Here is a 14,363-nt window from a genome sequence, read left to right on the forward strand (position 1 = left end):
TATGGCCATACAGATACAAAAGGGAGCTTCCCTTTATTTCTAGCTGGTATTGTTAACAGAGGCCGTCCTTACCAATGGCCAAGATGCCACCTTTCCTCTCATTGGCATCTGAGCTGGAAACCAACTCAAAGATGTGATGGTTCAGCTGGTCGTAGAAGCGAGTCGACTCCTCCTGACTCATCTGCAAAAGAGATGTACTCAGAACGATTTCTAGAATCTTCCTGATTGGCGGTGGCAGGGATGGGCTGGCACCTTAAGATCAGGAACCAGATTTCATTCAAACCACAGGAGACAAACAGCTGTCCTGTTTCCTACTCTGGAAGTGTACAGCTAGTAAACTCGTGATCCGTCTGCTTACTGAACACTACTTACTGAGTCTCCATAGCTGGCAAGGCCATGTGTCCTGCCCTGCATTCTTCCTAGTACTCAGGGTACAAGGACAAACAGGCCACCATCTGACTTCACGTCACGTCTCTATTTAGAAAAGCCCAACTTTCCAATCCCTTCCCAATTGTAAGCAGGGGGGAGGAGGGGAGAAAAAAAAGGCAACTGAACCTATCCATGTTCACTGCTATATCTGTAAACACCAGTGGGAAAAACGTGCAACCACTGCATGCGGATGTGAGAACTGGGTGGAATTCCCCACGGAGCTGTCAAAAGGCATCTGCCTCAGGGATGGCACACGCAGGCAGCCCGAGCGCCCCAGAGGATGGCCCCCATCCCAGCAGCCCAACCTCTCGAAGCTCCATGGTGACGTAGTGCTGGAGCTCCTTGGCCGCTTTGGCCCTGGTCTCCTCATTCCGGCTCTTCAGGCCACTGGCAAACTGCTGCAGGATGCTCACGTTGCTAGAGGTGGCGGCGGCGGCCGTGGCGGCGGCAGGTCCTGTTCCCAGCATCTTGCCCTGAGGTTCTACTGGAGAGAAGTTTCCTTCAATAAGCCAGAGGGGCAGAGGCAACAAAACCTATAGCCCTGGCTCAACATAGACCCCCAGCTCGTGTCAGGCAGGGGACTCCGAAAGGGTTAGAACCTCTTGAGGAACATCCATTAGTGAGGACTGACGTGGAAAGAGGCTGTGGACTAAGGAGCGTCAGACTGTGGGCTGGGGAGCTGTTCCAAAGTTATATATACACCCAGAAGAACACACTGAAAATTCCTCAGTGTCCCCAGTACACCTGGAGGATCACAACACCTAACTCATGGGTTGAGGTGAAAAATTACAACAGTGAAGTTAACAGGTATCAGAAAGTGCTTACAGAGGACAGGCATGATGCAGTCTCCGGTCCTTGGGAGTTTAAAGCCAGAGGACTGAGCCCAGAAGCGGGAGGCCAATCTGGGCATCACAGCAAGGCACATATTAAATAAGCAATAACAACACGCAGAGACATAATGTTAAGAACAGTGCTAGGCACATAGCAAATTCTTAAAATCATTGTTTGCTCTTACTATTGTAACTATCATTACATAGCATAGTGCCAAGGCGGGAAGGTAGGAGAAGAATTAAAAAGGACTTGAAGTGCCCCTTTCCTCAGTGTGATCTAAGAAGGAGATTATTACTATTCTACAGTAGCACTGAATATAATTATGGTTGTGGGAGTTGAACTCATGGCCTGGAACTGTCCCTGAGCTTTTTCCGCTCAAAGCTAGAGCTCTACCACTGGGAGCCACAGCACCACTTCCACTTTTCTGGTGGTTAACTGGAGATAAGAGTCTCTCGGACTTTCCGACATTTGCTGGCTTTGAACCAGGATCCTCAGATCTTAGACTTGTGAGTAGATAGGATTACAGGTGTGAGCCACGGGCCCCTGGCCAGCAAACATTATTAAAAATATTTTATTATATTCTATTTATTTGTGCTAGGATTAGGGCTTGAACCCAAGGCCTTGAGCTTTTGCTTAGCATTTTCTGCTCAACACCGATCCTCTAGACTCCACTGCCAGCTTTTTTAGTGGCTAGTTGGAGATAAGTGTCTCAGACTTTGCTGCACAGGCTGGCTTCAAACCTTTATCCTTAAATCAGCCTCCTGAGTAGCTAGGATTTACAGGCATGAGCCACACATACCCAGCAGCAAGCATTTTATGCATATAGAAATCTCAAGTTGGAAGCCGTGCCAGGTGGCTCACACAGGAGCCTGAGATCTGAGGATTGCAGTTCAAAGGCAGCCCAAGTGGAATAGTACCCATAAGACTCTTCTCTCCAATTAGCCACTCATGAACAGGATGTGGAGCTGTGGCTCAAAGTGGTAGAGTGCTAGCCTTGAGCAAATGACCTCAGGGACAGTCCCCCAGGCTCTGAGTTCAAACCCCATGACCACCAAAAAATAAACAGGAAAGAATATCAAGTTGGACTGGTCTCACTACACATGTTCTATAGAGCTGTGGCCTCTCTTTATTGTGCTGCCCAGAACAGTTCTACAGAATTTGAGGATACAGTAGTAGGCCTGTGTATGAATGAGGCTCACCCACCTCTGTGAACTCAATCTCAAAGAGAAACTATTGGTGGGGGGTGGGGGAGAGAGAGGAGAACCCCTCAGCACTAACTACACAGAACCTATTTTCCTTATTTTTATTTGCTAAACAAGACGCTATAACAACTGTTTGCACATTATTTACATTGTAATTCGCATTATAAATTTAAATCTTGAGATGACTTAAAGTAAGGAAAAAGCTGCATAAGTTATATGCAAATAGTATGTCATTTTATACAAAGAATCGGAGCATCGACGGGTTTCAGTTTGGGTTGGGGAGGGGGAGGATGGAACAAATGCACCACGGACACCAAGTGTGACTTCAAATGTGCGCTGCAAGAAACCAAGTACTTCCTGAGACCAGTCACTAGTCCATGACCACTGGTCCTTCCTCAGTGAGCTTTACCATGCAAGAGGAACCCCAAATAAGCAGGCAGCAACAATAAAGCTGCTCACGCAGCCAGGAGAGTAACATAAACCGATCTTAAGTACGGCAATACGATACCAATTTCTCACAATTCTTAAATCTGCGCGTGTGTGTGCGCGTGTGTGCGCGTGTGTCCCCTCCTCGAGGCCGGACTCAGGGAAGTCCTCACAGGTAAACATCCCCGGGCTCTTGGTAAAGTTCAAGTTGGGGCGGGGGGCACCGCGCGGGGCTCCGAGGCCTGGGTCCCCGAGGCGGCCGCTCCCCGAGGCAAGCCCCGCATTTGTGGGTGGCCGGGAGGAAGGGGCGACGGTGACAGGGAAGGAGACTACAGGCAGCAGCACGGCAGTGCGCCAGCAGCTCGGACGCCGGCAGCCCCGCGGGGCCTGGGGGTCTCCGCGCGGGTCCGGAGCAGGTGGAGGTCGTCTGGCGGGCTGCGGGTCCGGGCTGCGCCCAGGTCGCCGGGCCGCGGCTGAGGGGACGCCACGCTCCAGACGGGCAGCTTCCCGCCCCCCACCCCCGTCCGTGGGCCGGGCTGGCGGTGAGTCTGGACGTGCTGCCGTCACGCAAGGGTGGGGGCTGGGCCCCGGACTCACCACACCGCTTCGGCCGAGGCCTCGGCTCCCTCTCCGAGCACCGGTACCGCCGCTCCGGGACCCCGCGGCCCCACCACCCGCCTTCCCGGCTGTCCTCTAAACTAGGAGGGAGGGAGAGAAGGCGGACTCCTGGTCCTGACAACGAATCAGAACTCTTAAAGGCAAAATGGACTGGGACCTAGACCAATAGCAATGAAGGAGAAGCGAGGCTCCGGGACCCGGCTTTCCCTAGGGGGCGGGGACTGTTCAAATAGACAAACCAGGCGACCAGTGGCCGGCGAAAAGACGCTAAGGTCCGCTTGGGAGAGCCAATCGGACGTGAGTTTACTTCAGTCACTTCCACGCGCACATCCGGTGCCTCGCGGACCAGATTCCCCCTTCTGCCTCGGTGCGGTTCCGCTATGTGGTTCCACAGGGTGGGACCTGGAGCCGGGAGAGAAGGTTCGGGACCTCGCCGGGCCGCATCCTGTGGAGAGGCTGTATGCATTTGGAAATCTTTTTTTACTAAATGGTCTCGATTTTCGCAAATCATTGAGTCCACAAGATCCTTTTTTGAGGCACTTTCGCCAAGAACTTATTGCAAAAAAGATTTTTTTTTCCAAAGCAACATCGTTTTAGAAAGCTCTTTGGATATGATTTTGGTACACTGGATATTGTATATATGCTTACCTGAACTAGGGAAGGGAGAGAAAAATGAGGAAGGGTGTAATAAATATGACAAGAAATGTACTCACTACCCTCTGTACATCACCTTGTCAATAAAATTTTTATAAAGAAACTATCATAAAAAGAAAGTTCTTTGGGAAAAACCCAATTAGCTAAAAATTGAATTTGCATCATTACTCTTTTCATCACAGTGCTGTTGTAAGAGGCATTGATAATTCCTAAAACTTTTCTTATGTGGAATCTGACTGAATGCCTTTGTAATAAGGAAAGCACAGGTAGCCACTAGTGACGATAATGCACCTTAATGTTTGAGAAGAAGGAAAAGGCTCCCAGTTGGTGTTTTTTAAGAAATATTTTTTGGTCTAAAAATACTGGGCGCACCGGGTGCTAATGGCTCACACCTGTAATCCTAGCTACTTAGGAGGCTGAGATCTGAGGATCAGGGTTCAAAGCCAGCCCGGGTAGGAAAGTCTTTGAAAGTTTGATCTCCAGGGCTGGGGATATAGCCTAGTGGCAGGAGTGCCTGCCTCGGATACACGAGGCCCTAGGTTCGATTCCCCAGCACCACATATGCAGAAAACGGCCAGAAGTGGCGCTGTGGCTCAAGTGGCAGAGTGCTAGCCTTGAGCAAAAAGAAGCCAGGGACAGTGCTCAGGCCCTGAGTCCAAGGCCCAGGACTGGCCAAAAAAAAAAAGAAAGTTTGATCTCCAAATAACCACCAACATGCCCAGGGCCTGAGTTCAAACTGCAGTACAGGCACACACACATTAAATAAACATATAAACAAAGTTACAAAACAACGGCAATAGCGCTAAATTATGTGACTTTTAGACTCGCATAATTCGTGTGTGAGCCTATACGCTCAAAATTAGTGCTTTACCACTTTAGCTATGTCTCAACCTGTGGCTTTTTTTGCTGGCCAAATGGGGCGTGAAGTCTGACACTACGCCCAGCGGTAAATCCTCTTTCTCTGAGTGACAGAGTCCTCTAAATCGCACAACGACAGGGTACCTTGGCATTGCTCTTCTGGGGGAAGGGGGGATGGTGGGGGGGAGGGAATGCTAAACAAAGCAGTTTCCAGAGATTCGGCAATCAGGTGCAGGGTGGATAGGAGCTCAGACCCGACTGCAGGCCAGCCCCCGCCTCCCATCCCTCCGACCCCTCCCACCCCTCCCGGCCTCGCCCCCGGGTCACGCCCAGCCCCGGCCTCCCACCCCTCCGACCCCTTCCGGCCACGCCCCAGACCCCGCCCAGCCCGGCCTCCCATCCCTCCGATCCCTCTCACCTTTTCCGGCCACGCCCCCTGGCCCCGCCCAGCCCCAGCCTCCCACCCCCTCCGACCCCTTCCGGCCACGCCCCAGACTCCTCCCAGCCCGGCCTCCCATCCCTCCGATTACCTCTCACTTTTTCCGGCCACGCCCCTGGGCCCACGCCCAGCCCCGGCTTCCCACCCCTCCCGGCCCCTTCCAGCCACGCCCCAGACCCCGCCGAGCCCGGCCTCCCATCCCTCCGACCCCTCTCACCTTTTCCGGCCCCGCCCTCGGGCCCCGCCCAGGCCCAGCTTCCCACCCCCTCCGACCCCGCCCACCCCTCCAGGCCCCGCCTCCGGGTCACGCCCAGCCCCAGCCTCCCACCCCTTCGACCTTTTCCGGCCACGCCCCCGAGGCCACGCCCAGCCTCTGCCCCACCCTCGGGCGGCGCTCGCTCGGCCCTTCCCGCGCCGGACTTTAGTTTCCGGTCGACCCCTTGAGGCCGACGCACAAGATGGCGGCCCCGGCGGCCCACGGGCGGCTGGCCGCTGAGCCCGGTCCTTGAGCAGGCGTGGCGGGGCTCGGGGTTTGGGGACAGGCCTCGCGCGGGTGACAGGTGGACGTGGTGGCACCGCTGGGCCTCGGGGCCGGGGGTGTGGGTGACCTTGCGTGCGCCCCAGCCCTGCCCGGGGGCGGGCCCAGAAAGGAAGGTCAGGCCCGGCGGCCCCGGCGCTCACGGGAGCGCCTCGCCTGGCGAGTTCACCGCACCCACGTGCAGCCTTCATGGCTGCCTTGCCGGCCCCGGGACCGAAGATCCACATCCAAGCCGGAGACGGCGTCCAGGCCGGGGAGAGGGAGCCGCTGGGCCCCGGCGGGCCGGAGCAGGACCGGCCTCCCCAGCGCTCCTGGAGGCAGAAGTGCGCCTCCTACGTGCTGGCCCTGAGGCCCTGGAGCTTCAGTGCCTCTCTCACCCCGGTGGCCCTGGGCAGTGCCCTGGCGTACCGATCCCAGGGCGTCCTGGATCCCAGGTTGCTGGTGGGCTGTGCCGTGGCTGTCCTGGCCGTGCACGGGGCCGGGAATTTGGTCAACACGTACTATGACTTTTCCAAGGGCATTGATCACAAGAAGAGTGATGACAGGACTCTGGTGGACCGCATCTTGGAGCCTCAGGACGTTGTTCGGTTTGGGGTCTTCCTCTACACCCTGGGCTGTGTCTGTGCCGCCTGCCTGTACTACCTGTCCTCTCTGAAACTGGAGCACCTGGCGCTCATCTACTTCGGAGGCCTCTCCGGCTCCTTTCTGTACACAGGAGGTAAGGATCGGGCCTGGGGGTGGAGGGGCTGCTCCCTGGTTGTACTGGAAAATGTTTTGCATGGGAATTGTAGACAAAGCTGGAAGTCCTTTCCTAAGTCAGGTTCGTTTTACCTGAAATCTGTAATGTGTGCATCTTTTTTTTTTTTTTTTTTTTTTTTTGGCCAGTCCTGGGCCTTGGACTCAGGGCCTGAGCACTGTCCCTGGCTTCTTCCCGCTCAAGGCTAGCACTCTGCCACTTGAGCCACAGCGCCACTTCTGGCCGTTTTCTGTATATGTGGTGCTGGGGAATCGAACCTAGGGCCTCGTGTATCCGAGGCAGGCACTCTTGCCACTAGGCTATATCCCCAGCCCTAATGTGTGCATCTTGAATATTTCAATAACAGTTAAGTCGAGAACATTCTGGCCTAGCTTGTGGAGCTGAGCCATGCTCCCAGCCCTGTTGATCATACTTCTATTTGTTTTGTTTACTTATGTGCAATTACTGCTGCTGCTTAAACTCAGGACCTCACACTATCCCTTGGCTTTTTGACTCAAGGCTGATGCTCTACCACTTTAGCCACACCTCCACTTCTGTGTTTTGCTGGTTTATTGGAGATTAGAGTCTCTCAGACCTTTCTGCCCCACCTGGCTTTGATCCTCAGATCTTAGCCTCCTCAGTAGCTAGGATTACAAGCATGTACCACCAGTATCCAGCTCAATCTTGCTTTAGAAAACCTGTGAGACTCTTTTTCTCCAGTTAGCCACCAAAAAGTCAAAAGTGCAGATGTGACTCAAGTGGTATAGAGTACTAGCGTTGAGCAATAAAAGCTCAGGGACAGTGCCCAGGCGCGTGCGCACACATACATGCTCTGTAGAGGCTGAGCATGGTAATCCCTGCCTGTAATCTCAGCACGTGGGAGGCCGAGACATCATGGTTCTTTTGAGGACAGCTTCGGTTACACAAACGGACAAATATTATACCACTGAGCTCACCCTCAGCTCATTCAGTGGCAACTTCATCCTCTATTTCTTTAGGCCTAAAACCCTGGGCCTCCTCCTGGCTCTTTTCACATCTTGTGTCCAGCTTATGAGCAAACCCTGTTTTCATTCCCATGCATTTGGGATCCAGCCATCCCCACCAAGGCCTACTTCCAACATGTCCCCATTCCCTGGTTTATTGTCCTAGTATCTGTTTTCAGATCAGCAGCCAGACAAATGATAACTAAGGCAGCTCTTTGGCCTGTGCCACTCCCATCTTGTGCAGAGTAAATCCCAGGTCTTTACATTAATGCCCCCCCCCCAAGCCCCTGAACACCTTCAGCCCTCTCCCAGCTCTCACCTGGCCTCCTCCTTCCTCCCCTGCTCACCCTGAGCTGGTCACACAGTTCTCAGGAACTGTATGTATACACCTGCCTCAGAACCTTTGCAGGTGCTATTCCCTGTGTCGAAATGCTGTTCCCTCAGCTATCTAGGTGACATACTCTAACCTAGCCATGTCAGCTTAGTGAGGCCTTGCTCTCTACCTTAATATTACATACCTAGCTGGCCATGACTGCACATGCCCATAATCCAGGTTCTTGGAAGCCGGGACAGGAAGATCTCGAGTTTGACACTAGCCTGAACTACATAGAAAGACCTGTCTCAACACAACACAACCACACACCCTCCTTTCACCTCCACTGCCTTCCTGGTCATGTTTCGCTGGTTTATTCTTGTACACAACACAGTCACCTTCTAACACACCACGTGAAGCACTTGCTTGGGTAATTCTTTTGAGACTCATCTGCAATGTTTGTAGTCCGAAGTTTCAGCTGAACCCCTGGTGCCCTGTCCAGTGCCTGGCATGCTTCAGTTATTGAAAAATAATTCACCAAATAAAGGAGAAGATACTGAGATGTAGAACAATGATGTAGTCTGGTTTGGCCTTTTTAAAAGCATTCACTTTACTGATGCACAGATGACATACAGGGAAATGTGTAGATCTTTACTGTTAGTTACCCTTGGTGAATGTTGACCAATGCACACAGCTGTGTAGGGAACTCCTGGTCCCCTGCAGACCCTCCTGCCGCCCTCCAAAGCTCTGTCCCCCTGCACGCCCCCATCAGAGGCAGTCACTGATCTGGTTTCTTTCTCCTAGATTAGGTTTCTGGTTTTTATTTTCCGTGACAAGGCTTTTTTCAGGGCCTCATGCTCTCGGTCTGCTTCCTTCTGGCTGGTCCTTTACCACTGGAGCTGCCCCTGTCCGGCATTTTGCTTGTTCAGTGGAGATTGAGTCTCACAAGCGTTTCTAATCAGGCTGGCTTTGTACTGCCACCCTCCAGACCTCAGTCTCCTGAGTGACTAGAGTGAAAGGCATGAGCCACCCGCACCCTACTCATTCACATAGGTTCGTCTTGCCAGATCTAGAACTCTGTATATGCGTTGCTCTCTGGCAGTGTGAACGCCTCTGCCTGGCCTCGTTGGCTCAGCACAGTGTTTTGAAAGTGCCTGTGTTGTGTCTCTCAGTAACCCCTTCACCCATGATGCAGGTATCACAGTTCACGTGCCCTGCTAGGGCCCTGAGGATGGTGACTAACATTCCTGCCAGTGTCTCCTTGTGGGTATTTGTTTCCATGTCTCTTGGAGAATGTCTAGAAATGGAATGGTGGCTCCTCCCAGCTTTCGGAGTGGTTGCCCTCTTTACACTCCTGCCTCTGGATATGAGAGTTCTTGTGGCTCTGTGGCCTTGCCAGCATTTGCATTTGATTTGACTTGGTTTTGAGACAGAGTCTCTTTGTGTAGCCCAGGCTGCCCTGGAACTCTCCTCCTGAGTGGTGGGATTACAGGCATGACCACCATCTGACCCCTGCCATCATCCATCCATCCATCTATCTGTCTATTTTTGTTGTTTTTTGTTTCTGTTGGTTGTGGGGCTTGAACTCTGGACCTGGGTGCTATCCCTGAGCTCTTCAGCTCAAGGCTAGTGCTCTATGCCTTGAGCCACAGCGCCACTTGGAGATAAGAGTCTCATGGACTTTCCTGCCCCAGCTGGCTTTGAGCCATGATCCTCAGATCTCAGCCGCCTGAGTAGCTGGGATTACAGAGGTGAGCCACCAAGCAGGCCAAGCTTCTTTCTCTCTCTCTCTCTCTCTCTCTCTCTCTCTTTCTTTCTTTCTTCTTTCCTTCCTTCCTTCTTTCCTTCCTTCCTTCCTTCCTTCCTTCCTTCCTTCCTTTCTTTCTTTCTTTCTTTCTTTCCTTCTTTCTCTCTGTCTATCTAATCATCTAATCTTTGTCTCCTTCCTTTCTCTCTTCCCCTCCTACCTTCCCTCCTCCTCTCCCCTCTCCTTTCTTAGTGGAACTGGGGATTGCCTGTGCTCTGGGCCTCTTAATAGGCAGGCACTCTCTACCCTGGAACCACTCCTCCAGCTCCACCTTGCCAACACTGATTTATGTCTTACAGATAAATCCTGGCTGCTGTGTAGAGAACTGACCTAATATTTTACCATGCTGGTTCATTCAGCAAGTGGGTAGGGAGGAGTACAAATAGCTGAAGGGCAGCGCTCTGTTAGGCAGGCAGCTCACTGGAGCAGGCCCTGTGTCAGATCCTCCTCCAGGGCTCTGTCCTTTCCTGTGTCTGGTAATGGAAGAAGCTGTCAGCCCCTTTGCCTTCCATGAGTGTGTGCTCGGTGTTTAAGTAGGACCTGCTTAAGGTGGGCCACAGGTTCCTGCTCAAGTTCCGGTGGGCGATTCAGGCTGAGGCTGAGGCAGAGGTCCTGGTGCATTTTCCCCAGCCAGAGTCCTGATGTCAGTTTGGGAATCTGGGAAAATAAGGGTGGGCGGCTGGGGGCTGGGAATATGGCCTAGTGGCAAGAGTGCTTGCTTCGTATGCATGAAACCCTGGGTTCAATTCCCCAGCACCAGATATATAGAAAATGGCCAGAAGTGGCGCTGTGGCTCAAATGGCAGAGTGCTAGCCTTGAGCAAAAAGAAGCTAGGGACAGTGCTCAGGCCCTGAGTCCAAGGCTCAGGACTGGCCAAAAAAAAAAAGAGTGGGCAACTGGTGGCCAAAACTACTACTATTTCAGGACTGGTGCTGAGTTAGTTACTAACTACTGAGTTAGTAAACTGTTCAGTTCCTGAGGGAACTTGTCCTCAGACAACCAAGTTATTTATCCATACATGGCTTGGGGTACAGCATTAGCTTGCTAGGAGGCAGTGTGTGTGTGTGTGTGTGTGTGTGTGTGTGTGTATATGCATATGCGCACGCGTGCAGTATCTCACATCTGTAATCCCAGCCACTAGGGTACCAGAGACCACAAACACACCGAGCATGGTGATGCACATCTGAAATCCCAGTACTTGGGAGACACAGTTAGTAGGATCTAAGTTCTAGGCCAGACATAGGCAAAAGCAAAACCCTGTCTGAAAAAATAATTAAAACAAAAAGGAGCGTGGCTCAAGTGCTAGAGTACTTGCCTAGTAGATGTGAGATCAGAGTTCAAGCCCTGTACTGCCAAGATGGTGGTGGTGGTGGTGGTGGTAGTGGTGATGGCAGCAGTAAGTAGCTCGCTGGTGCCTTCTGGGATGCTGCATTCTAAAGGACCAAGGAACCAGCACTGGTGGCTCACGCCTGTAATCCTAGCTACTCAGGAGGCTGAGATCTGAGGATCACTGGCTCAAGCCAGTCCAGGCTGGGCAGTTTAAAGCCAATCTGGGCAGGAAAGTCCCCATGAGACTTTCATCTCCAATAAACTACTCAGAAAAAGGCTGGAAGTGGCGCTATGGCTCAAGTGGTAGAATGCTAGCCTTGAGCAGAAGCAGCTCAGGAACAGTGCCTAGGCCCTGAATTCAAGCCCCAGGACCAGAAAAATAATAATAATAAGATAAAATGTAGGGCCAAGGTCCTGCCGCAGTGAACGCGGGCGTGGCTGAACCCTGGTCTTGGCCCCTGGGGTTCAGACCTGTGCAGCCTGTCACCACTTACCTTTGACAGCGGTGAGACGAGCTTGCTTTCCGACCCGAGTCCACGCCTGCAGCTTGGTCAGGGCTGGAGGCTCCTGAAACCTGAGCCTTCTCTCTGTGCCTGGGGTGGTTGGAGATGAAATCAGACTTTGCTGTGGGGATCCCAAACAAGCCCTCCCCCCACCCCAGCTGAAAGCTAGTGCTCCTGGCTCGCCGAGGCCCCTCCGGCTGGGCCCCCACCGGCTGGGCCTGGCCCTCACGCCGCCTCTCTGGCTCTTCTGGCCATAGGCATTGGATTCAAGTACGTGGCCCTGGGCGACCTGGTGATCCTCATCACTTTCGGCCCGCTGGCGGTGATGTTCGCCTACGCCGTGCAGGTGGGCTCGCTGGCGACCTTCCCCCTGCTCTACGCCATCCCGCTGGCCCTCAGCACCGAGGCCATCCTTCATTCCAACAACACCCGGGACATGGAGTCCGACCGGGAGGCGGGCATCGTCACGCTGGCCATCCTCATCGGCCCCACCCTCTCCTACGTGCTCTACACCGTGCTGCTCTTCCTGCCCTACCTGGGCTTCAGCGTCCTGGCCACGCACTGCAGCATCAGCCTGGCGCTGCCCCTGCTCACCATGCCCGTGGCCTTCTCCCTGGAGCGGCAGTTCCGCAGCCAGGCCTTCAACAAGCTGCCCCAGAGGACAGCCAAGCTCAACCTCCTGCTGGGGCTCTTCTACGTCTTTGGCATCATCCTGGCGCCAGCCGGCAGCCTGCCCAGACTCTGAGGGCACCGGCAGCGCCCCGCACACCCCCTTTCTCACCAGCAAGGAGACAGCTGGCGGCGTGGTCCTGGTCGCGGGGACTGCGAGCTCCCCCTTTTGTGTTAGGCTTGCACTCTGTTTGGTCTGTCTGCCGGTGTACGCACTCTGGTGTCCCGAGGGCAACTGGCGACTTCGGTCCTGGTTTTACTTAGTTTCCACTAGAGGGCGCCCTCAAGTCACTGTAGAATGCAGTGGAGCACGCACCACCTCATTTCACCGTCCACAGCTTCTCCAACCCAGCCTGGGTTCGCCTCGCACACCCAGCGAGCCCCGGTTGCCAAGTGCCGTGCTGTCCTGTTATCCTGGTCACACAGTAAATGGCAGTAATGGGTGTCAGGCCCCACGAGTATGCGTGCGCCTGGCTGTTGTCAGCGCTGGTGATGGCTGCTCGCTGGACAATGCCCCCCTCCCCCCATAGCAGGCCTGTGTCGTGCTCAGCTTTCTGTCTGAAGGATGCTTCTGCCCCTCCTCTCTCCTTTCACTTAGTGCCACCATGGAGGAACATGTCAGACCCTCTGCCCGCTGCAGCAAGACGGCCACGCGGGGCCTGGGGCGGGGGGGGACCCACCTGGAGTGACCCAGAAGGGCACTCTGCTTTAGTTAGCTCACACCTGTGATCCCGGCTACTCAGGAGGCCGAGAGCTGAGGATCGCAGTTCAGAGCCAGCCCAGGAAAATTCTAGAGCCCTTTATCTCCAGTTAACCAGCAAAAAGCCAGAAGTGGAAGCACAGCTCAAGTAGCAGAATGCCAGCCTTGAGCAGAAAAGCTGAGTGAGAGTTTGAGGCCCCGAGTTCAAGCCCCAGTACCAGCACATAAAAAAGGGAAAAACAAGGGTATCTGTTCTCTTGATAGAACCTGCCAGAAATTGTAGTGGCACACCATCCTTATGGGCTACTTAAAACCCCACAGGGCTTTTCCCCTCCTGGCCACCATTCCTAATGCTCCCTGTGCCCGCCCCGCACCCCTGTCCCTCAGCCGGGTCCCAGGTGTGCATGGCCGCCCTGTGGGGCCAGAGAGAGAGCAGCAGCTTTGCACTTCAGTCAGGGACAGTCGCCACTTTCTCCAGAGCCACAGGATGGGCAGAGGAGAGTCCTGCCTCCGCAGCCAGCGACAGGCCTGGCGGTGAAGGAGGTGTCTGCCATTGGAGATGAACGTGTCGCTTGAGCCCGCCCCTCCAGAGCTTCGGTCATGCTTCATGAGGTCACTCCCGAGGGGTGCCAGCAGGGGGACCGCTGGGCTGCATCCAGCCAGGGCCGAGCGGGGCTGAGGCCGCCGTGCCACCAGCGTTGCCCTTCCGTGTTGTGATCAGCACTCTAGCTACTCTTGGCCTGCAGCAAATGATGTAAGAAGTTGTTCTTAGTCCTTTAGGTCTGGCTAATTGTCATTTGACTCCTTGAGTCAGAATCAGTCACTTCCTTGAGAAGACTGTATGTGGAAACTGGAGACGTTCCTCTGCAGTTAAGGTGGTTTCCGTACCAGTCGGCCAGGATCCTTGAACTTGTGTTGGAGCCCAGAGACAAGGGAAAGAGAGAGGACCCTTCTCCCGTGCCCTTCGTCCCAGCACCATTTCCGTTTCATGCCAGGCTTGTAACAATTTAGCGCTCACAGGAGTCCTGCCTTCAGAGAAGCTCCTCCGAAGCGGAAGTAGTGACTGCACGCCTGTGATCCCAGCACTCAGGAGCCAGAGACGAGGGCCATGCGTTCAAGGTTAGCCTGAGTTGCATGGTAAGAACCTGCCTCCAGAAAGGAAATGGGGGGGGGAGGGGGGGGGGCTCTGTGACCACTGGCATCCACAGGCCAGGCCTGCCTCCACCACTGTCGGCTGGCTGCCGCACTGTGCTTGGTGCAGATTTTAATGCACATTTATATATATTTATATATATATATATATATAAGTTATCTGCAAAGGCCATATT

General features: G+C 53.9%; 2 protein-coding genes across 2 annotated transcripts in view; one reads left to right on the top strand and one right to left on the bottom strand.

Moving 5' to 3' along the window:
• Positions 1 to 3,603, bottom strand: part of Mtor (mechanistic target of rapamycin kinase) — a 115,111-nt gene extending 111,508 nt beyond the window's left edge. Inside the window, exons 1-3 of the mRNA XM_048350228.1 lie at positions 3,486 to 3,603; positions 735 to 910; positions 73 to 181 (exon numbers count right to left, since the gene is read on the bottom strand). Of these exons, the coding sequence (XP_048206185.1) occupies positions 73 to 181; positions 735 to 896 (271 nt within the window). The 5' untranslated portion in view covers positions 897 to 910; positions 3,486 to 3,603. The remainder of the gene's footprint in view (positions 1 to 72; positions 182 to 734; positions 911 to 3,485) is intronic.
• Positions 3,604 to 5,899: 2,296 nt separating this feature from the next.
• Positions 5,900 to 13,113, top strand: Ubiad1 (UbiA prenyltransferase domain containing 1). Its single transcript, XM_048350230.1, has 2 exons — positions 5,900 to 6,713; positions 11,924 to 13,113. The coding sequence occupies exons 1-2, from the start codon at positions 6,185 to 6,187 to the stop codon at positions 12,409 to 12,411; spliced, it is 1,017 nt and encodes a 338-aa protein (XP_048206187.1). The 5' UTR covers positions 5,900 to 6,184; the 3' UTR covers positions 12,412 to 13,113.
• Positions 13,114 to 14,363: the final 1,250 nt, after the last annotated feature.

Source organism: Perognathus longimembris, chromosome 7, assembly GCF_023159225.1.
Source record: "Perognathus longimembris pacificus isolate PPM17 chromosome 7, ASM2315922v1, whole genome shotgun sequence".
In the NCBI taxonomy this organism is placed as follows: domain Eukaryota; kingdom Metazoa; phylum Chordata; class Mammalia; order Rodentia; family Heteromyidae; genus Perognathus; species Perognathus longimembris.

Coding starts and splice junctions, on each gene's coding strand:
- Ubiad1 (XM_048350230.1), top strand. CDS start 6,185: ATGGCTGCCTTGCCGGCCCCGGGACCGAAGATCCACATCCAAGCCGGA. Junction 6,714..11,923: donor CTCCTTTCTGTACACAGGAG/GTAAGGATCGGG, acceptor TTCTGGCCATAG/GCATTGGATTCAAGTACGTG.